General features: G+C 47.7%; 2 protein-coding genes across 2 annotated transcripts in view; one reads left to right on the forward strand and one right to left on the reverse strand.

Moving 5' to 3' along the window:
- POLA1 (polymerase (DNA directed), alpha 1, catalytic subunit) overlaps nucleotides 1-9,585 on the forward strand; it is a 361,002-nt gene extending 351,417 nt beyond the window's left edge. Inside the window, 1 exon segment of the mRNA XM_006903771.1 lies at nucleotides 9,443-9,585. Within this exon segment, the coding sequence (XP_006903833.1) occupies nucleotides 9,443-9,585 (143 nt within the window).
- Nucleotides 9,586-17,218: 7,633 nt separating this feature from the next.
- ARX (aristaless related homeobox) overlaps nucleotides 17,219-25,025 on the reverse strand; it is a 10,160-nt gene continuing 2,353 nt past the window's right edge. The window contains exons 3-6 of the mRNA XM_006885080.1: nucleotides 24,770-25,023; nucleotides 22,344-22,389; nucleotides 19,361-19,689; nucleotides 17,219-17,459 (exon numbers count right to left, since the gene is read on the reverse strand). Coding sequence (XP_006885142.1) covers nucleotides 17,219-17,459; nucleotides 19,361-19,689; nucleotides 22,344-22,389; nucleotides 24,770-25,023 — 870 coding nt within the window. The remainder of the gene's footprint in view (nucleotides 17,460-19,360; nucleotides 19,690-22,343; nucleotides 22,390-24,769; nucleotides 25,024-25,025) is intronic.

A 25,025-nucleotide genomic window follows, 5' to 3' on the forward strand; every position in this document is an offset into this window, starting at 1 on the left:
TTCCTCTGGTAAATAGCCCCACATTTGGGAGTCGGCCAGCATGGTCAGTGCTTGGCCCTTGTAAAGAAGAATGCCAAAGAGACTATCTCTTTCCAGAGAAAGCTTTCTTCTTCAGTGATTTTTAGGTCGGTCTCCCCGAATTTAGGTTGAATTCTCTAGGAAGATTTTAAATTCCATTCTGTTCTGCTTCACCTTCACCACTTTGTCTCATTCTTTCCTCTTAAGAAAGTCATTTCCTCAGAACCTTGATGTGTGAATGAACTAAAATTCATTACTTGCTAACCGTTCACTAAAATAATAATTTTTTAAAAAAATAGGTTAGTAGGGCGGACACTACTACTTGTTCCATCCCACGGGCAATCCTTAAGTCTGCTGGAAATGAAGAATTGAAAGAGAAGGACAGCAGCCATCTTGATGAATGACTTACGCTTTCAAGATGAAACTTAAGAGTGTCACTGGTCTTTCAATTTCCAAAAGGTACAATCATACTGGCTTAAAGGAAGAATTCATCCCAAAGAGGATATGCTATCCTTAGAACAAAAGCATATAGATGGATGCTAATACTAATATTCTGAAAAAGAAAAGAAAACAACCTGCTATTTCAGGCTTCATATTTGGTTCTCTAAGCAACTGGTCTATATAGATATAATGAGTTTGATGGTAAGCAGTCATTTCAAAGTCTGCCTTTTCTCAGATTTCTTAAGGCCTTGGGTTTCCACCCCCCTCCCCCTTCTCTTAGATGTTCCACAGTGAGCTGGCAAGCTGTTTGTAAGGCACTTATTCTGATTTTTCTGTACTTCCAGGGTCCCTCAGCCCTCTTCCCTAGACTGTAGCCTAGATTAAGTGACAGTCTTCTAACAAAATATGGCAAAAGTGATGGGATTCACTTCCCAGATTAGGTTCCAGAATATTGTGACTTCTGTCCTGGGCACTTACTTGCTCACTCATTTTGAGGCAACCAGCTGCCCACACAGTGAAGCACCTCCATCCAACAGCCCAAGAGGAACACAAGAGTGAACCTGGAAGTGGATCTTTCCCCAGTCAAGCATTCAGATGAGACAGCAATGTGGCTGACACCTTGATTGTAGCCTTGCAGAGAAAATTTGCATCAGAAGCACCCAGCTCTGCTCTACTCAGATTCCTGACCCACAGATACTGTATGAAAATAAACAAGCTTTGTTTTCAGGCACTAAATGTATGGAATAACTTGTTCCATGGCAGTAGGTCCCTGAAAACCCTCTAAAGTGCTTATCTTGTGCTATTTCTCCTAGTCTGTTGTACATACGGTATCTTGCGTGTCTCCCACATAGTCCACCAATATTTGTTTATTGCTCTGTTTACTCCAAATATATAACCATTTGCTACATTATTACAGCACCTATTTGATTTACTTTAATCAAAACAGTGTTTTGTTCTGTTCTGTTCTTTGTGAAGAATGTAACCCTCATCAAGGGCTGTGGGAACAGGAGGCTGCTGGGAGGAGAAGATAGCTAGGATTCGCAACCAAGTTGCGGTCTGTGTTCTTTTGCCCTTATGTGCAAGAGGACAGGACTTTAACTGGTGGCATAGCCTTTGGCCCATTCCCTCAGGTACCTCTTGCACATATTTGGTATACCCTGGGGGCTTGTTCTTGTCTGTTGTTCTGTGCCATTAAATCAACTGTGATTCACAGCATGGAGTAAATGGCCATTTCTTCTGAACCATAGCTTTTATCACTACCTCTTATCATGTTTTGTCATCTGCTAACTGTATTGAACATTAACTTGGTCCCAGAATCCATCTGGGCACTCAACTTTATTAAAGCATTTATTAAAATGAAGAAAAGCACGCAAGGGCCTGACATCCTGAAATAAGAGTCCAGAAATGATCCCAGAATTTCCAGTTCTGAAGCCAGCTCTGCCAACCCCCAGTCCTATTTCGTGCCTTGCCCAGAGATGTGTTTTCCTTTCTTCTGTCTGCCTTGCCCTCTCAAGAATGTGCTGGGGCAGCTCATACCACACCTGGTAACCATCCAGAGTCAGATCTTGCAGCTATCATGTGTCACCAAGCACCATGCAGCCCAAAATCTTTTATTTACCTGGGTTTAGAATTCTAGAATTCATAGAAGTGGAGATTAACATTATTAAACATGAAGATAAGGAATGATTTGTGAACCATAAAGATACCATGTACATGACTACTGTTGTTGCTGGAAGACTTCAGATGGCCAAAATCTTCAGGAAAAAAGATTATTGGTCAAAAATATCATTGCTGTGTTCCATGGTTATAAGGCTTCAGATAATGGTCTATTGAAATAGACCTGATATGGATTGAAGCTCAACATTTTTTTAAAAGCCACCAAACATCAAAGATTCTCACCACTGGGCCAATTGACAGTACTATGATAGATGGAGGAGAGATTGAGATTGTTAACAATTTCAGCTTTTGATTCCAGAGTCAACACTCTTGGCACCAGCAGTTAGGAAATCAAATGATGAATTGCATTAAAATCTGCTGTCAGGGACAGCTAAAGAGCAACAATGTCAGTCTAGAGACTAAAGTGCCATGATCTTCACAATTACTTGGTATATATCATAGAGCTGGACAACGACTAAAGATAACAGAAGAAGACATGATGCCTTTGAGTTGTGGTGCTGAAGAAGAGTATTGAACATGCATACTGTGGACTGCCAAGAGAATTAATAGGTCTGTTTTGGAGAGGGTGAAACCAAGTTGCTCCTTGAATACAAAGATTTTGAAGCTCCATCTCATATACTTTGGTCATGTGGCCAGGAGAAACCAATCCTTGGGGAAGGACATCATGCTTAGAAGAGTGGAGGGACAGTGAAGGAGAGGAAGACCCTGGATGAGATGGATTAACACAGTAACTGGGGCAATGGGATTAGGTGTGTCAGAGGTGGTGAGACTGGCTTAGGACAGGGCATTCTTCAGAGCTACTGTGCATAGGGTCGCTGTGAGTCACACATAACAATAACAACAACCACCTGAAAAATTGGTAGTGGGAGAGGTGCAAACTTAGAATTTGGACTTTAAAAAGCAATGAAATGTGTTTTTCCCTCTCCTTTTCCCTACAAAAACCACCAGGGATGAAGTAGGATGGAGAAAAGTGGACAGAGGTAGAAAACAGATTGCCTAAGTGAGTTGACTTGACCCACTCTGTACCCCACCCCTCTCCCTTGAGTGCCACTTGCCTGGGCTAATCATCTTAGATGGTTCACTGAGATGTCTTAAATGTCTGTTCATTGCTGTACGACTGATCTGTCATAGACCAATGACTAAACATTTTTTTTTCATTTTCTACTAGTTTATTTACAAAATTGAAATATATTGTTTTCAAGAACAAATTCCTTCCATTTCCCTCCTCCCCATCAAATTGTACAACCCGATGATTAATCACTCCCTCCTCCTACGCATCCTCATCCCTCTGCTTTCAACCTCTCCCACCCCTCTTGGAACCTTGTGCTCATTCTGCAATAATGATTTTTTTTTTACAATATTTATCCTTATAGGACTGAGTTAGTTCACTTAGCCTAATGCTCTCTGGTCCCTCCCAAGTTAGGTGATAATTTACAAACTCATTGCTCCTGCATGCTGCATAGTATTCCATTATGTGAATATACCATAATTGCTCAATCCATTCATTTGTGGTTGGGCATTTTTAATATCTCCATTTAGTCATGATTTCTCATGTATTAAAGAGTAGTGCCTGAATCCGATTCCACTGTAATTGCTGTTTCCCATTGGCTTTGATTCCGCTACCAGCTTGGGTAGAGAATGGCCTGGAGGGTTTTGGTGAGTTGCAGTAATAGACTAACATGGTGTCAACCAGGCCAGTAACTCCAAACTGTAGTCCTGTGGGGGAATTTATTCTTAATACAAACTTAGTTTCCTCTTGGAAACTGCTTGTTGTTGAAAGTCAACATTTTGTTGCTACTTTTTTTGCCCAAATATAGTATAGAGCCATTTACAGAATAAAATTTGACTAGTTGTTCAGTGTATCCAGAGCAGAACTCTGGTAGTTAAGGTACAATACTCTTTTTTACCACAATGATGTCTCTTTTTAAACATTAGGGTAGTTTTAAAAAAATTGCAATAAAGTCATTGTAATTCATAGAACATGCTGTAATATAGAGATACGTGTAAAATACAATCTGTGTACCTGATTGCAGGTAACAGAGTTAAATGTGCCCGCAATTTCACACACAGTTTGATATTTCCTATAATAAAATATAATGCAAAAAATTAAATATCCAATATCAATGGATTCTAAATGGTTTTGATATTTCTTTTTGTCCTTTCCCATGAAGAGTAATTTATTTCCCTTTTTAAAGTGTGGGCAGAATGATTACTAGCGCACTGTAATGTAATTGTGTTGCATTGATAAAATAAAAATTGTCCTTTATCTGTGTCCTGATAATGTTCAATTTACAGGCTGGCTTCTCTGCCACCTCTTCAGTGCTTTGAGTATTCCAGTTCTCCTCCCTTCCTGCTCTGAGAGCGCACAGAACTGTTTGAAATCCACTGGTACAATTGTCAAATCAATTATTCATTCTCTGCAATTATGCTCGCACAAAGAACATTTTGCTGGTCTGAATGATGATTAAATTAACAGCTATTCCAGCTGCCTGATAACATCTAATAGAATATTCATAAGCCCAAAATGGAATGAATTATCTCCATTAACTTCATCATGCTCACTTAATTACATGCTTGTTATTGTATTTACACCTTGTTAGATACCGCTGAAGCTGATCCAGTGGCTGGCCGGGAATTGGAAGCGTCTGTCATGGGGCAGTTGGAGCGCGTTTTGTAGGAAATGCTATTTATTTTAAATGCTCCACCTGCTGGGAGCCGAGGTTAGTCAGCAGCACTGAGATGAATTGGGAAACGGGGTGTAAAAAGAAATAATGTGCTTCTGACAGGCTCCGTGGCTTTTAAGTTGCTCTCATTCAGCCACTTCACAAAAAATTATTTTATTCCATCTCTCAGTGATGATGACATGATTGCTTTTGGGTAATCATTTACCATTCTGATTTTATTTTTTGAAGTAAATTGTCTGAAGTAATAGGTTCTTGGAATTACAGCGTGCCTTGCTTTTTTTCTTAGAACTTTATTTAAGCTTGTCTTCCAGCATTTAACCCGAGTCCCCTCTTTCGTTTGATCTTCTAACTTTATTTATACAACAGTGCTTAATGATCCTGCACAATATGGGGGGGTTTCCCCCCTCTCCACACACCCCCAAAAAAATTTCTGTCCAGTATGGTTGACAGTACTTTTTATAACCTCAGCAAGGGGCTGCATGGGCAATTTTCTTTCGACATGACAAATACAAACACCCAAAACCCAAGCCTGATAGAATCACTTCATCCAGTTGAAAGGAAATTTTTGATCTCTTTCAAGGTGACTCTTTCTGCACTGAAACATGGTAAGGGGCACGGCTCTCACCTTCTATTTTTCACTATAGACGTGGCGTTCTTTCCAACAGCTCTCCCTGTCTCTTCCTTTCTCCCATTGCCCCCTGCGTATCCCCAACTTCCCATGGCCGGCCCTCGCTTGAACTTGGGCAGTTTGCTTCTAGTGTGAAGGGTCACGGTTCACCACCACAAGGCTGCTGCAAGCCTGTGTTTATTGAATATGAACCAGCCCAATGGTGGCACGAATCATAATCACACTTCTAAATACTTGTCAGATCAGCCTAGTAGAGCACTTGAGCTAAGCCATGGAGATTTTATTCTGTTTGAAGGCTTTATTTTGATATCAACAAAAAAAGAAGAGAAAAAGAAAACTAAAGACAATTATTTCTAAGTAGGAATGGAGCTGGTGATTGGACTAACAGAGAGACTCTTCAGACTGAGGAAACACGGAGCATCAGAGATGCGATTTAGCGGGGACAGTGGTCCTCTAGGCATACGGGAAGGGAGGTGACATCTAATGCACACTCTCTGTGCCTGGCAGTGTGCCTTGTGAATGTTTTTCTGAATCAGAACTGAATCGGTTTGGGGTTTTATTTCTTCTTTGGATTTAGAAATGTTTCTGGTCTAGGCATTTGAATGGGGCCCCAAACAGCTTTGTCTGAAATCTGGATGTCAGTGGGTCTTGAAGATACCGCAGTTATTGATTGATGTTCAGGAGAAAAGACAGGCCGGAGGATCCATCAGCTCTCTAGTTTGGATGGTTCTAAATCAGAGAGAGGGTACCACTTTACTGCAAAATCCCACAGGCTTCCTGCATTTCTCCCATTATTGGCAAAGCTCAGGTTGCATTGAGGGAGGGAGGCTCCGGATGAGAGAAGGTGGGAGAGCTGAGAACTGTATGGTGGGAAGCCATGCAATTAAAAAACTGACTGAAATTATTACTTGATTTCATAATTGACAGAATATTTAATTCAGATATAGTAAATTGACACACCTCTACACAGAGACAATTATGACTGACTGTATAACACCTGACAGAATCAATTATAACTGACTGTTGTTTGATACCTTTGCACAGAAATAAATGAAACAGACATTCAGAACAGAGACGGCTGCCGCCTGTGTGCCTAAACCTGCCTTAATTAAAATGAAATAACCAGTAGGCGATGTTAAAATGTCTTTGCCTCGTGGTTTCTAGTTCAGTGTGTTTCTTTTTAAGTCCAAAGGGGCTGTGTAAAGAGTCAAGCAGCAGAGAAGGTTTCTGTTTTCCAACACGGAAATAAAGCCTCAAGGGACAGTTCATAGAAGTATACTCCCTTTCCCTCCCCCCCCCCCGAGATACTCCTACCACCATTTCATTTGCTCAGTTGACTTTGAAGTATTTCAGACAAGCTTTGGCTTGAGGATGATGCCCTAGTATCATTGATGGGATGTTGTGGTTTTAGACTCTAACCAAAATTTTTATTTGGTGTTTAACTTTGACTCTTGAAGTAGATTGGGAATAATTAAGATCATGGCTCACATTTTCTCCCATTTTTGTCAGGATAGGGGTTCAGGAAAGAAATATCTTTGCTAATGCACATATCAGAGTAAGAACCAGAGTTAATGAGATGCAGATCCCAGAAGCATGGACTCACTGGGCTGGTTGGTATGCTTCAGTCCATTTGAATCTGTTGCTGACACCCTTGCTTGCCTTGTTGTTGGGTGCCATCAAGTCAACTATTGCTCAGACCATAACTCGTAGAGATCCTATGAACAACAAATCGGAATCCCTCTCTGTCTTTTGCCATCCTCATCATCTGTGACACACTTGAGCCCATTGTTACAGTCGCTGTGACAGTACACCTTGCTGAGGGTCTTCCTGTCTTTTGCTGATCTTTCCTAGTGCAATAGCCTTTTCCAAGGACTGGCCCCTTCTGACAACAGGCCCACAGTATGAGATAACGTTTCCTGCCTGGTGCCTACAAGGTCCGAGTTATTTCATGCTAGGGGCTGAGCTACAGTGGTACCTCTGTGCACCATGGTGGGGTGCATAGTTCCTCAAACCAGTGGCCTGGGGGCTCTGGTGTGTCCCTTGGGTGCATGCTCTGTAGCTCCTTTGCTGACAGAGTCATCTGTCTCCTAAAACCAGAGTAGGGAAAGGGATCGGCCACGTGACTGCTTTCCACCATTTACCGTGTATACTTTTACTTTTCTAAAGTGGTGATTGTGATGTTGCAGGAGGCAGGGTAATGGTTTAACGGAAATGGTTTAGCCTGGGTGGCCTGGGTGCTGAAAGGAGAGTGAGCAAGGCCACAAGGAAAGGATGCCTTCTTCCCCCACCCCACCCCCAACACAGCCTGTGAAAGCTGGTCCAGAGCTGCTTGCTGGAAGACCTTCCATATGTTATTGATTCAGTTCTCATTGGGGAGGCAAGTGTGCACTTTTATCTGCATCTTCAGCTTGCGTGGGATGGGGCCTTGGCCATATTGACCGGCTATGGGATATGCTGGTAGTCGCTGTTGTCTTTCACGGCGAAGAGCACCGAGTGATGCTGGTTGTCATTCTAACTCTGCTGTGTGGCAGCGTAAATAGTCCCCTTTCTAACCAACCTGGTGGGAAAAGTCAATATCCCATCAGCAGAGGAGGTAAACACATCAGGAGCTGTGTCCTCTCTCTTCCTCCCCTGCTCTGTCTTAGCTCCACTCTCTAAATGTGCTCTCCCCAGTTAGCAGATGCATTTGTGTTATTCACATGCTCAGGGTTGCAGGCCTGTGGCTCTGGCCTGCCAGGAGGCAGCACACACGACACGGGTCCGGGCTCTTGCTTTGTATTCCAGGCTCTAATAATTTACAACTTTCAAATTGTCTTTCTCTTGTCAGTTAACCATGAGCTGACTATCTCTCTCTCCTAAGCCTTTCTTTTTCCACCCTTTTTTGGCATTTAAATTCTGTCAAACTTTGTTGTTTTTTGAAAAGCAGTTGATGTGATTGAGAAATGGTTGTGAAGAGCAAATGGGTATGCGTAGTTAAGGAACAAAAATCTGGCAACTGAGTTTTCCCGTTCCTGGTATTCCGTTGTCTTTCTTTCCATGATTGTTAAGCCTCTTTCCTGAACACCATGTTTCCTTCTAGATCTTTCCTCAGTCTCCCTTCAGGCACCTGGGGCCTGAACCAGAGCTGCTTGTGGCCAGCTGATGTCAGGAGACTGAAAATTGTCTGGTTTCCTTTTGGTCTCTGTCCTCAGAGTAGACTTGGGGTTTAGGCTGCTGGGATTCATGTTTCTACACCTCTGCTAACCAGCCACATGACCTCAGACAAGTGGTCAAATCTCCCAGGATCCCAGAACAGCTTTGCACAAAAACATTGTCATCTGGGCAGGGTTTGTCTCATCCAGGGACCAACTTCCCCCACTGTATTCAGACCTGCATTTCACAGCCCTCCTGCTCCCTTAAAAAACATGTAGAGGTACCACTTATAGGGAAGGGGAGAAAGGCTCCTTTCTCAGAATGGGGGACTAGGGACAGACTAGTGGGAGGTGGCGCTGCACACCAAAAGTTAGGAGGTACACCATGTGGGCCAAGAAAGCTGGCAAGTGGGAATGTGCTCCCCAGGCACCTTCAGCAGTGGGGATTTGGGTCACAGTGAAGTGGAGTACACAGGAGGGGCCCAGCTCATGGGTGAGCCTTGGCCAACAGGAGCTGGGGGATCCAGGTGTCCTTTGAGATTTAGCACCCCCGGGGCAGTCACGCTTTGCATGAAATTGCCAGCACATGCTCAAAATGATGTCCGTCCGTCGGGGTGCAGGGTTGTGCACCTGCATTGTGTGTCAGCCGGTGGTGGCTCTGTCCCTGGTTCACAGTCACTGGAGGTGCCAGGCTCAGCTTCCACAGGTGACTCGTGAGTCTGCCCACAGGCACGTGGAGGCCAACTGCCACTTGAGCTGGAAAGGAACGCCACGCCCTTTTCTCAGGTGCTGGAGGAATACTTAATTACCTTTCAAGTTTCCTCCTAGACTGTAATTGTTTTTTTTTTCTCTTTCTTTTTTAGACAAATTGAGGAAGTTTTTAACCAGCAAAGTTCAGCAAGACTACAAAAAACTCAAGAACACAGCAGAGCAGTTTTTGTCTCGAAGTGGCTACTCTGAAGTGAACCTCAGCAAACTCTTCGCTAATTGTGCCGTCAAGTCCTAAGAGAATCGCAGAAGCCAGCAGGGGGGGTGGGGGGGCCACTGGTGTATCTCATTCTATCCCAACACCCCCCTTCCAGTGTCTCATGGGGGGAGGGTAGCCAGGAGGGTTGCAAAGATATTTAATATCCCAGAAATCAGGGGAAACGGGGGAGGGAAGCCAACCACAAGCAGACTTCAGGTTCACAATGTCCTACTTTGAGACACCATCCCAAAGCCTTGGAGAAGCAGCTGCTTCATCTTATGGCCTGGAGTTTTAAGGGTGGGGTCGCTGAAGGGAGGGAAATTGCTACTTTAATCCAGAGTAACTGGAATGTCGGTGACCCCAGATTTAACTCTAGGGTATTTAGAAGAGATGCTTCCAGAAAGAGGAGAGTGGAGCCTGCTAAGAGCAGGAGCATTTTGCCTTTTCACACGCCAATTAAACTCGCTATAAACCCACATACCCCCCTCCCAGCCACTTGCTCTTGTCTAAGTAGAAGGGGAGACCACGAGGCCTTGTATGTACTAAATAGATTAAGCAAAGCCTACTTGTTTGTTGAATTGCCCCAAAGTCCAGCTCAGCACACACATCGAACAGGTGTTTTCCACTCAAATTCCTTTCCCCCCCCACCTTCTTCTCAAGTAGAAAGTTGAGGTAAGGGTCTGTATCATAGGAAAACATGTTTAAAATCCTTTTCTTTCCTCACAGTTCATTCAAAATGTGTAGAGGTTGGGGTGAGGATCACTGTGCCCCTCTCTGGTGTGTTCAGAAAAATGGGAGAGGGGCTGGTTAATTGTCCCTCGTGCCGTTTCTCATATTTCTTCATGATGGAATCCTCTCTGCTGGAAGCAAGATGTATTTCAATATAATATTCTTTCTTACTTTATTGGTAAGATTGTACTAACAAAACCCTTTTGTCCACCTGTGACATATTTTTTATATATTTACCTGTGTTGTTTTTACAAACGCAAAATACACTGCTTTTTACTGAAGAATAAAGTTGTTTACAGGGAAACTGGTCACAGCAACTCCTTGTCAGATGCAAAAGGTTGTCTAGAGATGGCAATAAGGAGTGGTGAATCAAGAGGGGCCAGCCCTTGCCAAAAGCCTCAACCCAGTTTAAAACCCACCTCAGACCACCACCCTGCCCCCAGACTATTTCTCTCCTGACACAGTTGAGGAGCTCAGGGGTGTCTCTTTTTGAAGAACCAGCCCATGGCTCCCAAAAGAAAGGCAGCTGCAGAGAAAGGTCAGCTCTCAGTGACCCAGGAGTAGGAATACTTGTTAAAGCAATGGGGACGAAGCTCCCTTTTATCTTGCTTTGCTTTCTCTTCCCTCTCCCCTCTAGGGTCTGTCCTTTCTTTTCTTTCTCTTATACTCAGTCAGGTTCTAAATAGAAACATTTGGGGCCTAGGGCCCTGCCAGTTAATTCATTAATGCCTTGATAGCTCACACTTGTCAAAAAGTGGGTGCCCCTCTTTGCCTCTGGATATTCAGGGGATTGATGACACAGTCACTTTACTTTCTGAAGAGAAGGCAAATTTTCTTCTGTATCTGGGTTTGTATGAAATATAGATGGAAGAGTACCTTGAATTTGGATATCAGGAGATTCAAAAAAACTTGTCACATTGGTAATCATCTTGTGGGCAGGAAGTATTTCTCTTAAACCTTCCAGAGGTCAGTGTTTTCTTACTCAGCTCTCTAACTCCAGGTTAGTTACCAGGCTTCACCTGGGAGGCATGTAAAAGTTCCAGAATTTTACAGAAAGTTGTAAGTGCAGCCATGATGGGCCATTCCAGTAGAGTTCTACTGGAAGATTGGAACCCACATGCACTTTCCTGAGAACCATTTCCACTCTTGATCTCTTGGCGAACAGCCTGCTCCACTGATCCCAGCTCACGCTCTTGAGCATAACTTTGAACAGTGAAGGAATGAAATGTACTCAAGTGGCCAGGATTGTGGCAAAGGGAGTAGGTAGGTCCTGGCTCAAAGTGGCAGCAGCTACTCAGTGACCCTAGTGAGGGACCAAGCCAGGACAGATCAGTTTTTCAGCAAAACTAGGAATCTGTATTCTTTCTATAGCAATCTTGATTTCTAAACCTTAACAGGGTTTTTTTCCTAATAAAGTTCTTAACACTGTGTAAACCGGGCTAACCCTCTGGATTTTAACCTATGCTTACCCGGAGTCAGTAAAGGGCCCCCCTAAACCCACTCTGTTTAACCCAGGAAGTGGAGTTGGGCCCACCCAGGTGCACATTTTATCCTGGGCACAACTGGCTAACCCTCAACTCTCCTTACTAAACTCGCCTTCCTATCAAGAGGACTAAGGCCATCGAAAACCTGACAACCAGCATGGTCCAGAAGATTGTCACTTGTCCAGAAAACAGACGGAACCTAATCAGCCCACAGTTGCCCAAGACATGGAGCAGAATTCATAGATGGGAATGGGGATAAAAAGATGGTGAAAGAATAAACTCGATGCGCATGCCCTCCCCCTCACCTCCAGCACAAACCCATACTTGATACACTTTTTCCAACTTAACATATAAAATCTGTTTGGCATAGGATGCAGAAAGGTAAGGGCATACCCAAAATAGATTGCCCAATCTAGGTCAGGAATTTATGGGAAAACAAACGACCCCTAGATCTGATGTGCCCAGCCCCATCTTGAAGCCTCCTCTCTTTCCCTTTTGCCCTCTCTCTCTCTCTCTCTTTTTCTCTCACCTAAATATTTCTTAATTGAACGGTTTGTGGTGGAGCTTCCTTATAGCAGTTTAATAGATTAACTCATCTGAACCAGCCTCAAATTTCAGATTAAAATTCCTTCATCCAGAAGGCAGCATTATCAGGTTGTTGGAGGCTGTTTTCAAACCTTGGTTTTGAATAGCAGCGGCTCTGCATTAATTTAACCACTAAGCTAATAAGTAGGTTTCGTTTTGTTATGCTAAGCTTTATTGCTTTTCTTTTGATCAGAATGGTGTTGTTGAGCAAAGCAGCAGACAAGGCATTCTTTGATGAGGGAATTAGCGCTCCATTCTTCCTCTATTATTCATAGCGCAGTGGAATATGTAAGTACCTGAGGGTGTCAAAGGAGCGCAGGTTCTATTGCAAAGTGCTCGCCTTGTTTCTCTCAATAGCTGACTATGAGATGATAAACCGCTTAATACACTGTGCTAATTGGATGAGAGCAAAAAGAGATGGGAATTAAGGCGAGGCAAAAGGAGAAAGTGCAACCAGCCTTCAATTCACTCTTTCACCACTTTAACAGCACCAAAGGAGGCACAAGCTTTCTATAAGCAGACTAGAGGTTTTGTGCAGAGATAAAATGAACGTGTTAGTGGATTCAAGTAATACACTAATTATTGCACAGTATAAATACCACTACTGGTTTTATAACAGGGAGGTAAACTTCTTTTGAGAGGGTTATAGGATTGCTTGGCAGTGGTGTAGAACCTAATAAGGGCCCAGAGTAATAACCCCCTGGATTAACAAAATTGCTGCTTGTACAAGTATGATTCAGGCTTTTACGAAGATTTCCGGAGAATGAATAAAAATGACTGAATGACGTTTCTTAATGTATAACTGGCAATCGCTCCCTTTTCTTTAAAGGGAAAAAATGTATACTCCAAACTGGACCGTTAATAACGTCCAAGAAAAACACAACTTTTTTTTCTTTTGAAAAATGTCCTCCCCCACCCATTTTTCAGGTAGTAAGTTTTCTGTTGCCCGCCCCCCAGTCAGGTTGCCACTTCCAGTTAAGTAAGCACTTTCTCTGGGGCCTCTGTGTTCCAAAATAACCATTTTCGGCCCTGTATAAAACCCCTTCATTCAGACAAACGTGTGTGTGTGTGTGTGTGTGTGTGTGATTTTTTTTTTCTCTCAAAGCAAGTAGGACTTACCCAGGTATAATTTTCTTTGCGCCTACCTCAGTCTCTTCCTCCCCCTTCATTCTAGTAATATCTCTGAACTCAAAAATGACAAAAATAGTTGCATACGTCTTATCTCTCAGTATTATAATGCAAAACCAATAATTGTTTGTCCTGACAAGGGAGAAGGAGAATAATAATAGAAAAGTGAGATGGGACAACTAGTTGGGGCCAGTGTTGGTGACTTCAGCTGGGGCTGCTTGCAGCCCTGAGGTGTCTCAGAATTTCCCTCCAGTGCCCATGCTCCCTAAATCTCCCACTTTCACCTTCTTTAGCACACACCCACGATGTCCACCCTAACAAACTGTTCAGAGTCCAAGCCACAGGGAGTTAGTTGGTGACATAACATTTCTAGTGTCTCCTGATTGTTCCTTTCTCAGTCTGAGGGACCTCTTAATGGTCTGGCTAACCTGTCTGAAAATGGAGCAAATAAACCTGCCCAATCCAGTTAGCCTTCCCATGGGTTCCCTCCGCACCCTCACCCTAAGGTGCTGTGGGGAGGGCTGGGAAAGCCGGCAGTGGGGCATGCAGTCCAGAGTGTGACAGGAGACAGCCATGCCAGAGCTGGGCTTGCCCCAGTTCCCCGGGAGGCTGTATGCATGTCCTTGTCCTTCGTGCAGGAGGTTTGCTCAAGGTTGGGGGGGGAGCGGTGTCAGCCGCTCCCAGCATTGTGACCATGTTCCCAGATATTGGGGCCAAATTGGGTTGCCATTCATTAATAATGCTCACAATAAGATTAAATCATTCTGGAAAATCTCATAAAATCCCCCTAAGTACGCTCCAGTGGCTCTTTCCAATCCCCATCATTCAGCACTTGGGGAGGTTTGGAAGGAGAAGAAAATTGGTTTCTTTGCTTTTAATGCTGCTTTGAAAAGATACTCAGAGTTTGTCATGCGTGACATGTCACATGTTTAATGTGGACTTGCTGGAAGTCAGGGGGTCTTTAGCGTGTGATATTTATGGGGAATATTAAGTGCAGAATGAGGTCCCTCCAGCTGGGGAAAGTTGAAAGAATAGGAGGCCCAGGTCCCAGCTTGTTTGCAGCATCAGAATGACATAGGATTAAGAGTTTGTAAAACAAGGCGAGGGGTTCTCATTGGCCAGTAATAAATGTAATCCTTGGAGGTAATTTCACGCAATTTGCTTCTGCTCCATGGAAGGGTCAAATGAGAAAAAATGACTTAAAAAAGAGTTCATTAACAGGAAGAATGGTACTGTTTCTCGTATACCATCCAACTGGCAGCCTGGAGGAAAAAAGCGCTACTTAAACAAAAAGCCAAAATCGACGGAAAATTGATATTGACCACTTAAAAAAAAAAGTCTTTCCCCTCACTCTCTTGCACTGGCCTGTCCTGTCTCCAAACTCTCGATTGTCCATGCCCACCCCGGAAAAGCAGCCTGGAGGCCCTGAGGAGTCTGGGAGTTGGAAATACTCAGGTCCTGAAGAATGGCTTAGAAACTGGAGAGGTTCCTGCCAGGCCTATTAAAGCCAAAGGAGTGTGTGGTGGGATGGGCCAAGAAAAGTAGACGACAGGCTGGTCCCCCAGGGCCAGGCCTCTACTTGTGAGCACCGCCCCTGCCCATCCAGACCTCTCGGGGACCCACCACATGGCCACCCTCAAAGTAGTGACCCCCAACTCCCACCAGGGCTCCGCCCAAAGGGGTCCAACGAGCAGGGGACCACTAGCGATCTCCAGGCGAGCGGGTGGACCAGCCGACACCACTGGGCGCGCAGGTGGCTCCCGCTGCTCTCGCTCCTTCTCGGGCCGCGTGCACTGGAGCCCGGAGCCCGCCTGCTCGGCATTAAGCCGCCCTGGACCGGCCTGTGGCGCCCGAGTGGCCAGCGGCTTGGCGGGGCGACAACTCCTTGGGCCGCACCCCCTACTTGCCCCTCTCCCCCCAAAGGTCCAGCGCACTAATTGCTGCAAATTGAAACTAATTAAGCTCTCCCCTTTTCCATCACCTTGGGAATGTTGGCGAGACCCAGCCCCCTGGGCAAGCTTCCTCTGAGCAGTAGTCACTCGAGGGGCGCCGGCAGGCCGAGGGGAGGGCAAGTGACCGTTTGCCGCCAAGGTGGGGTCCGCTGGAGGGGACAGAGACGACGAATCAGTATAAGTCTCCTTGCAAAACTTGAGTTTAAATTTTTTTTAAATGTATACATTTCCCAATGCCTGGATAAGTGATGTAATGACATTGTCGAGTTAAGATCTGCCACTTGGATACTCCTCTCTGCCTTTCCATCACTTCTCCTTCTCTCCTCTTCACACACCCCCTCCTCACCGCGAGCGGTAGTACTGTGGAGCCCGCCCCCTCGGAAGCCAGCACCTCAGCTTCTCGCTGTCGCCATTATCTGTCATCTCGGACTGCGCACTTCCTTGCTACATGGCACAAACAGCTTCCTTCCCTTCCCAGTCAAGACTCCCGCTTGCTTCAAATCTGACTCCTCCATCTACCACCTACCTACCCCATCTATTCACAGCCCATTTTTTAATCCGCTCAACCTTCCAAGCACAGGACTCCCAGAGAGCCTAAAGGAATGTGGAACCTCTGGAGGAAGCCCAGATGCCTTGGTAACACCTCAAACCAGGGCCCTCAACCTGGCTTAGACGACAAGGAGCCATTTACCAACAGGGGATCACCCCTGGCCCTCACCTCCCTCCACTGTTCCCTCTGGGCCTGCACGGAGCAGTCACACGTCCTTTTGTTAAACATATACTTTTTTTTTTTATTTTGAGTGTGACACTTCTCCACTAGATAGCAAGGAAAAGTGATAACAAGTACACATTACACAAAAGTACTGTACCATTGCCTTTATCCGGAAGGTTTCAGAAGCCTCTACATGTAGTTAATAAGTTAAATAAAGGGCTTGCGTACATAAATATTTGTCTAGGAACCCTACCGTATCTACAACACAGTAAGAATCTACAGGAGGACAAACTTTTACCATACCACGCTGAGTGCAATTGCGTTATAACATTTCAAATATACAAAGCTCTGTTCTTTTTTTTTTTAATAACAATGGTATATACAGAATCAATCACAGTTTGGTGACTTCAACAGTCCATATTCTAGCAGAGTATTTCCCTTTGGTTTGATATAAAAACCTTGGTTGGTGTATGATAAAGAAGAGATCAAGAACAAGACGCCCCTTTGCTTTAAGTGCACTGTGTTAGCTATCTTACAGGCTCCCGTTGGCCTCTGGGCCCAGCCTTCCATCGAGGGCCCACAATGGGAGATCAACTAGAGCGCCAAAATGTTATTAAAAAAAAGAAAAAAAAAGGCTAAGGGAGGTGGTCAGGAGGAAGAGGGGTTGGGCTTTAAACATTTTTAACTTCGATCTCAGGAGTCTGGGAGAGAAACCTCCCCAATATTTTCAGTAAAGTGAGAGATAGGGAGAGTGGACAGCGAAGTTGGTGCGAGTTTGGCAGGGAAGGGGGGCAGGGGGGCTGGGACGGGTGGAGAGCAGAGGAGGTGCCCCGTCCCGTCTCATAGCGCCGAGGGGCTGCCGTGTCTGCGTCCAGGCTGCTGCTGCTGCTGCTGCTGCTGCTGCTGCTGCTGCTGCTGCTGCTGCTGCTGCTGCTGCTGCTGCTGCTGCTGCTGCTGCAAGGCGGCTGTACTCGCTCTCAGTGCCTTTTCCGGAGTGTGCTGGTCCTCTGATTCCATTTGGTCTTGAAGTGGTGCTGAGTGAGGTGACCTTTCGGGGGCGCGCGCGGGGCGAGGAGCGGCCTTTAGCACACCTCCTTGCCCGTGCTGGTGCCTGGCAGGATGTTGAGCTGCGTGAGCTGGGCGGCGTGCTCCTTGGCCTTGAGCCGCAGCGCCGCTATGCTGGACGCGCGTCTGTCTGCGGCCGCAGTGGCCGGGTCGGCCAGTGCGCCCGACGCCACCGCGCCCTCCACGGCTGGCGTGGGCTGTCTCAGGAGCGCGGCCGCGGTCGACGCGCTGGTCAGGGGAGCCATAGTGGAAAAGAGCCTGCAAGGAGAGCAAAGAGCGCGGTCACGGCCAGAGCCCCGAGCGGAGCGAGCAGAGGCGGAGTGAATCGGGAAGCGAGCGGCGCGGGCAGGCGAGCGCATGAGGCTGGGCGCGCGCAAAGGGCTTCGCCGGGGAGGAGGCGAACCGAAAGCCAGCCCAAGGGCCAGATATTTTCAGAGGAGCCGAGACTGGGATCGGGGAGCTGCAGCCAGGCCCCGCAAGTAGCCCAGATGGCCCAATCACGCGGATTCTGTGATTTCGCTTAAAAAGGGGTGAATGTCAAGGCCAAGGGTTCCAATTGCCTGAAATGCCATTTGCCCAGAGAGATGGAGAGACAGAGAAAAAGGGAGGAGAGAAAGAAAGCAGACAGGATAAAAACAACTCAAGACCTCAGCTGCTGACTTGGAACCCCCTCCCAGCCTGTTTGCGGCGGGACCGGCTGCTCACCACCGGTTGCCCTCCTGCTCAAGGTCCTCAGGACTTGGGGGGAAAGGTGGCTGCCTGTTGATTTATGCTTGGCTGATGTCTCTGACCCAACAACACAGACCCTGCCTCCAGGCATGGCGAGACCTCTAACCCACTGTCGTCTCTGTGCCTCTGCGGCTTTGTCTCAACCCTGAGCCTGAGAAGCAGCGCCTGCGTCATCACCTCAGCTAGCCTCCTGGCTTGCACAGCTGCACCCCAGTTCGCTCAGCTCCACTAGGGGACCCGAGGAGCAAAGGCCAGAACCACCTTGACCCTCTGGTCATCAAGCCTGCTCAGTTGTCTGGGCTGTGGGTGGGTTACAAGTCCCCACTTTAGCTGAAGAGCGCCTGCTGTGGTCCCCACCCTTTGCCCCTCTTCCAGCTTCCCAGAATCTCAGTCCCATGCTCCAGCTGTGCTTGCCGGCCTTTCCGAATCACTTGTCAGGGGAGGAATGCGGGGTGGGGGAGGCGAACATGGGCTTTTAGCCCCCCCCAAGTAAGGTGACCCAGAGGGGGAGTAACAATCCTTGGTGCCTTTAGGTAAACTGAGTCACTAACTACACCTCAATGTGTTGGCTGTTTATTTTATTGGCTTGTGACAAAAAAAAACAAACAAACACCCAAAAAACCCTATTCTTGTTTCTTCGAGTCTTTTTTCCCCCACCTTAATTTTCTCTAAGATGATTTTTGTTAAATGGCTGCGCAGTTGGATGAATCTATGATTTCTTTGTTCTCCCAAAGAGAGATCATTGAAGCTGCATTCAGTTTTATTTTCACTGCACTTTCCAACTTAATACATCTCTCCTTTGTTTCTTTGTCTATGTGATTATAACAGACTTTTTATTTCATCATTCGATGTTCATTTAAAGAAAGGAAGTTCTAATATACGATGAACTGTTTCTTTTATTTGCTTGTCTTGCTCCGCTGTGGGGGTCGGCGGTTGCACATAGGGGTTATCGTTGCAGCGGGTCACTTGAGTGACACGGAAGATAGTGTCTGGGGGGGAAAAAGAATTCCATGCACCCAAAGGGCCCTGTTGCCCAGAGCTCCCGTCCGGGATCAAGGCTAGGTCCTTCAGGCTGCCGGCCTTTGGGACAAAAGGAAGGATTTGGGGAAAACTTGAGAGGTTATCCTTGTTTTGGACTTTTTTTGTTGTTGTTGTTGTTGTTGAAAACATTTACCTGAATACCACGGGGTGGGGTGGGGAAAGGGTGGTGACTGCCAAAAAGCATCGTTTTTACAGTTTTCATTGAACAGTTGTTACTGCTCTCTCCCCAGTCCCAAGTCATTCCATGCCCATAAAGCGCCATATGGCTTGAGGCGAAGTTAGAGAGTGTTTTCTTTTGCTAAGTTTCTGATGTGCATAGCCCCTGCCCCCCATCCCCCCACCCTAGACTCTGCATGTGTTAGAGAGAGATTCCCGAGGCCTCGGGTTACCTGCCAAAGGCGGGGCTGATGAAGGCCGGGTGCCGGAACACTGCGGCTCCGAGGAAAGTGCTCAGGCCCAGCGGTGCCCCGCTGGGCGGCAGGCTGGCCGAGCCCGGGGGCGGCGGGAGGCTCGGGAAGGCGGCGGCGGCGGCGGCGGCGGCAGCGGTCCAGGCCGAATCGAGCGCTGGGTGGTGCGGAGGGAACGGGGTGGCGTCCAAGTAGGGGCTGAGCGGGTGGGTGGCCGAGAGCGGCCCGGGGAAGGGTAGTCCCGGAGGGTGGGTCTGCGCACCAGCCTTCTCCCGCTTGCGCCACTTGGCCCGGCGGTTCTGGAACCAGACCTACAAAGTGGAAAGACCCCGGGTTGGTCCTAGCCTCTCCGAGGGCCTCAGCCTCCCCATCCCTTCAACTTCAGGCACATCTGGAGCCAAAAGCGAAGGAAAAAGACTCAAACATAAAACCAGCATGGAACTGGGGCAACTAGCCCTTTCCGGTGGGTATTCCCACCAGGCCAGTTCATTTCCAAGTTTATGGAAAGTGGCCCTATTAGCATAGGGACCAGGTAAACCAAGGCTCTAAGGCTTGTGCTGCCGCTGGCCTGCTGTGAGCTTTTAGTAGTCACTTCAACTTCTCTGGGCCTCAGTTTTCTAATCTGTAAAGTGGGGGCACTAAAACTTTACTCATGGGTTGTTAGGGGGAGCGAGTGCAGTAAGCCCCCCACCCCGCTCAGTGGCAGCTCTGGACCCGGCAGCTACCGAGAGCTGAGTGACATTTTTTGCCGCCTATCAGCTATTTTCACCGATTTCAAAATGGGAAACGGCACACTGGTTCATTTCTTCTTTTCAGAAACATGCACTGAACACCTCCCAGCACTGTGGTTTTGGGAAAGGATGGGAGAGAGGGAATGCTCACAGGAATTAGAAGCTAAGCTTTGGTTCCCCAGGAAGTGAAGTATGGGGTACAGGCCTGTTCTGCGTGGGGGCTCCAGGCAGGACCTGATCTACACAGGAGCTCACTGACTGCATGGACATGGCATCCAGCAGTATCCTGGGCACGATGAGCTGAAGGCCAGAGGGCAAGGCACAAACAGACTGCAAACTTTCACAGCCAACAGGTTCTTGTTCTCCTCCGGGGATGGCATTAAATGGGTTTGTGAAAGAAGGTTGTTCTGGGCTTGGGGGAGTTTTCCAGCACAAGGGATCTTCCTAATTGTTAATTGAAAGGAGTTTTAGCAGAGACTTTTACCTGCGAGGTGGCAGCTACCATGCTCTAAAAATAACCCCTGCCAGCGTGAAATTATTTTGCTGTGACCCGCTCATCACACCCACCTATGAGACTATGCTTCTTCTCCCCCCCCCACCCCACCCCCCCGCCAGACATTCAGATCTTTAGCGCCGTGTCTAAAAATTAAGAATGAACTCCAGGGCAATACCCAGTGAGTTACATTAAAATAAACCCTCTTGGAGAGATGTTCCCCCTCCCACCTCCTTTTCCAAAGACATCCAGGTATTTAAAAGGGGCCAGGGGTGGTCCTTAGCACTACTAGCATCTGAGCTCACTTGGGCCTCTTTTAAACAACAAGAAAAACTGAGAATATCGTTTGATTAATTTCTCTTTTTTAAAAAAAAATCTGCTCAAGGCCCCCCCCCCCCGTAAATCACATTCCTCTTGGGAATTGCAGGAACACCTCACTCTAGCGTGGAAAGTTGGGGGCTTGGAAAAGTAAGACTATAGACTGGGTGTGGGCTGGGTGAGCAGCTTTTGTGTGTCCAGATTGCATAGGTCTAGACAAGAATATCAGTCACTCCTGGAAACTGGGGCCGTGGTGGGAGAATGCCCTTGAAAGCAAGGGGGACCTCGGACAGACGCCTCATCTCTCCCGGCCCAACTGCAATTATCAACATGTCCCCAAGCAGTTCCTCATTATTGAATTAATACGTCCTAGGCCCCCCAAGGTAAACGAATGGACTCTAATAATTCATATTGCCTTAATTACATCTTCCCCAGTGAATAGGGGGAGAGGAGAAGGGGAGGGGGGCGCTCTCTTTCTTTTTAAAAGTTATTTAACTTTCCCACGACTAGTTCCCCTGAGCTGAAAATGAGGAGTTGCTGTCACATCTCTGTTTGACAATGGAGAAATGTGTCAACAGAAAGGAGGGGACAGGCCTCATCATTAGCCCTCTAATGCAAGAAGCTGTTGTGTATTAAATGAGCCATATGGAATTTATTGTGCTTTATCAGCGCGTGATTTTGACTGTAAAGTGATTCACTCAGCTCCGAACCTGGGGACATCTGTTTTCTGTTGGCCATCGGCGCTGCCCAGTGTTGATCGTCTCTTTGGTTATGAGGCCTAGGTTTGGAAATGCACTCTGGTATGGGGCTGCAAACACCTTTAATAGCATTGCACTCCCTCCCTATTAGATCAATGTGGGCTCATTGCTATAAAAAATGGGAAATCAAATAGCATTAGCCAGCTCCTTGTGCAGGCGGAGGGGAAATCAAACAGCATTTTGCCTTCAAATGGCCCTGTTTGTTCTAGCACTAAGTGGGCTTTTATGAAGCCCGATTGGAGACTTAATCGCAGCCAAATACCTGCTTGGAGCTGAGCGGATTTGTCTAACAACCAAATCCATGCTCCATCCCATTATCTCAATCAGGAAAGTCAGGCTGTGGATTGTTTCCTATAGGGACTAGGGGGGGGCAGGGGGACTCCTGAACTGCAGTCTGGGGAACCCTAAAACCCCTGTTTTGACCTGGCCTTCCTCCTCAGGCTCCTAGACCTGAACAATTTCCCTCCACACACTTCCCAAGGTGATCCTCCCAGTCCTCTTGCTTTATGTCCTTTTGAGCCCTCGTTTGGAGCTATTTTTCTGCTTCTGCCTCTCTTCACTTTATGAAGGGTCTAGATCCTGGGAACACCCCCACCCACCCACCTAGACCCTGGATCCAGTCTTCTCTTCCCACTCACCCCTTACCACCTCTGCTATCAGCTCACCTGGACTCTGGCCTCCGTCAAGTCCAGTCTCATGGCCAGTTCCTCCCTATGAGAAAACAACATGCAGACGGGTGGTCACCACAGGCCCTGGCTGGCCCTTGAAACCCCCTCACCCTCCCTGTCAGAGTCTCTCCTGACTGCGTGCTGCGCACCCCAAACATGGGCACTAGCACCCTTCACCACCGGCTGCCTACTATTTGAGTGAGAGTGTGAAAAACTGTTATTAGTTCTGTTCTATTCCAGTGTGACAGGGGTGGCCTGTTGGGAGAACAAGTCGACAAAACTAGACACAAATTCTCCCTCTCCTAAACTAGAGTCAGACCAGAGACACACGCACAGAGCTTACACCCTGTTTTGTCTCCATGTTAGATGAAGGAAGAAATTAGCACTCAATTAAAAAAAAATCATTTTCCGGCTCCTTTCTGTTTTCTGCCCCTCCACTCTCTCCCCCTTTTCTCCTTCCCTTTCCAGCTCTCTGCCAGTCCTTCCATCTCTGCCCCTCTCCCGCCTGCCCCCCACCCCCCACAGGTCACACTCCCCATTACCCTCTGGAGATATGTTAAGCTTGTTAAGAGTTCAGTGGGGTAATTTTTCGATTAAACAAAATTCTGCGCACCGCACCGCCTGACTCCAGTGCCCACTGCAAAACCTGCCTATCTCAGGGGAAGTCAATTTAGCTGAAACCCTACCCCGTCATTGCCGTTATTACGGCAACAATTAAGGCAAATAGGAAACCATTAAGATGCTGTAAAATGGCTTACGACCTGTTTACCGAAAATATGAGCGCGTGGAGAATAATTGGCTCTCCCCTCGGTAATATGAAAGAGTAGGACTGCCCAGTCGCGTCTGGGACCCGGGTCTGCGCTGCTGCCGGGGGGCCTGTCCACCCCCTGAAACTTCAGGCCCCAGGAACCTCGGCTTTAACTTTCTTCTGCACAGGGAGGGCGGCCCTGCTGGCAGGCCTAGGACGCAAGCTGAGAGTCCCTGACCCCTGGGCCCCAGTGCCCCCGAAAGAAACTTAGACGCCAAAAGATACCAGCTTTTAAAATGCTCACTTGTGATGAATGCAAAAAGCCAGTCTGCTAAATAGCCAATGACAGTACACTCCAGTTTTAACGTTTTCTTTTTAAAAAGGGGGGTGGCAGCTAAGAAGGGGCTGTGTGAGAAGCTTGGTGCCTGCTTTAGCCTGGCCTGGCCCCACGGTCAATCCCTTTTTCCTGCTTCTGGTTGGGAGAGACTTTGGCAGCTGCAAGACCCGCTGCACTTTGGAGTTGGCTCGGGCCTTCTGTGCCCTAAGCAGAGATTTCTCCTGCGCTTCAAAGGGCTGGCAGCTTTCCGTTTCTAAAATGCACATTGAGAAGCTGTACACGTCTCCTGCGAAGAAAGCAAGCGCTGCCCAGCTTGAGGAGCTCGGCGCTCAGGAGACACTCCGCGCCCAGGAGAGGCTTGGTCCCTTTCTCCCTCCGCCCTGGGGCCTGAACTTTGGTGTTGGGGTGAGAGAGGAAGGCCCTCAGCCCAGGCCTGCACACCAAGGTCCCAGACATCTCGCAATCACTTGTCTCCCTGGAAAAAATGGGCTGAGAGAGCAGGAAGTGGAATGTGACCAGACCCAAAATCCTGGCTTGGCCACCCACCAGTGCCCCAGGACAATTTCCCAAACTGCTTCACCCATGTCCAACGGACCCCAAGGAGTCCTGGTGCACTCTGGAAAATAACTCACGTGTGATGCACTGTACACACCTGTGCGCGCGCACGTGTGCATGTGTGTGTGTGTGTGTGTGTGTGTAAGAGAGAGAGAGAGCGAGCACTTGGGAGTGGGACAGATACAAAGGGGGACAGCCTGGCTGGTGCCCCTCAGGGTCCCCAAGCCAAATGCGGCCCAGCTCCCAAGTCCTCTGAGTATTTCAGGAGTGTTCAAACAACGGGACTCTTTTTAAAGGCCTCCTTTACAGGCACCAGTGTCCAGCTTCACTGAGAAAAGCGTAACTGATACCCGACAGACTTCTGGGGCACCAGGCGGGGGTGGCTGGAACATAGCAAGGTGCCCAAAATAGCCGCTGTGTTGCCGCCTGGGCCAAGCGGGTGAGCCCAGCCCTGCGTGCGCACGCGCTGCTGTGCGCGCCTGTCCAAGACAGCGCGTTAGGCCACTCTGGGGAGAAGCTGTGTTGCTTTTTCTTGAACTAAAGCTTGTCATTTGGGAAAAAATAAAACTGGAGATGGACTGGGGAGGTAATGGCCCATCTCAGCCAAAACATAGGGCTAGGTGGTGCTGGAGGTGGAGAAATGGGAGTTTTGGGATGAGCAGAAGTAGGTGTGCTGCTGAGAGCGCCCTGAGAGTCCTGGAGTGAAGTCCCTAGGCCTGACACGGGCCCTGCCTGCCCGCCTTTCCCGGGCCATGCCCTGCGGCCGGCCCCCTGCGCTGGTACCTTGTGAAGACGTCGGGGTAGTGCGTCTTCTGGAAGGCCCGCTCCAGTTCCTCCAGCTGGTAGCTGGTGAACGTGGTGCGGTAGCGCCGCTGTTTGCGCTTCAGCAGCCCCTCCTCCGAGTCGCTGCCCGCAGACAGGCACACGCTGTCCTCGCCGTCCTTGCCCTCCGCGTCCTCTGGGTGCAGCAGCAGCTCCTCCTTGGGCGACAGCTCCCCGCCCTCCGCGGCCACAGCGGCGGCGGCGGCCACGGCGGCGG

Source organism: Elephantulus edwardii, unplaced genomic scaffold, assembly GCF_000299155.1.
Source record: "Elephantulus edwardii isolate Elephantulus edwardi_28Jun2011 unplaced genomic scaffold, EleEdw1.0 scaffold00040, whole genome shotgun sequence".
In the NCBI taxonomy this organism is placed as follows: domain Eukaryota; kingdom Metazoa; phylum Chordata; class Mammalia; order Macroscelidea; family Macroscelididae; genus Elephantulus; species Elephantulus edwardii.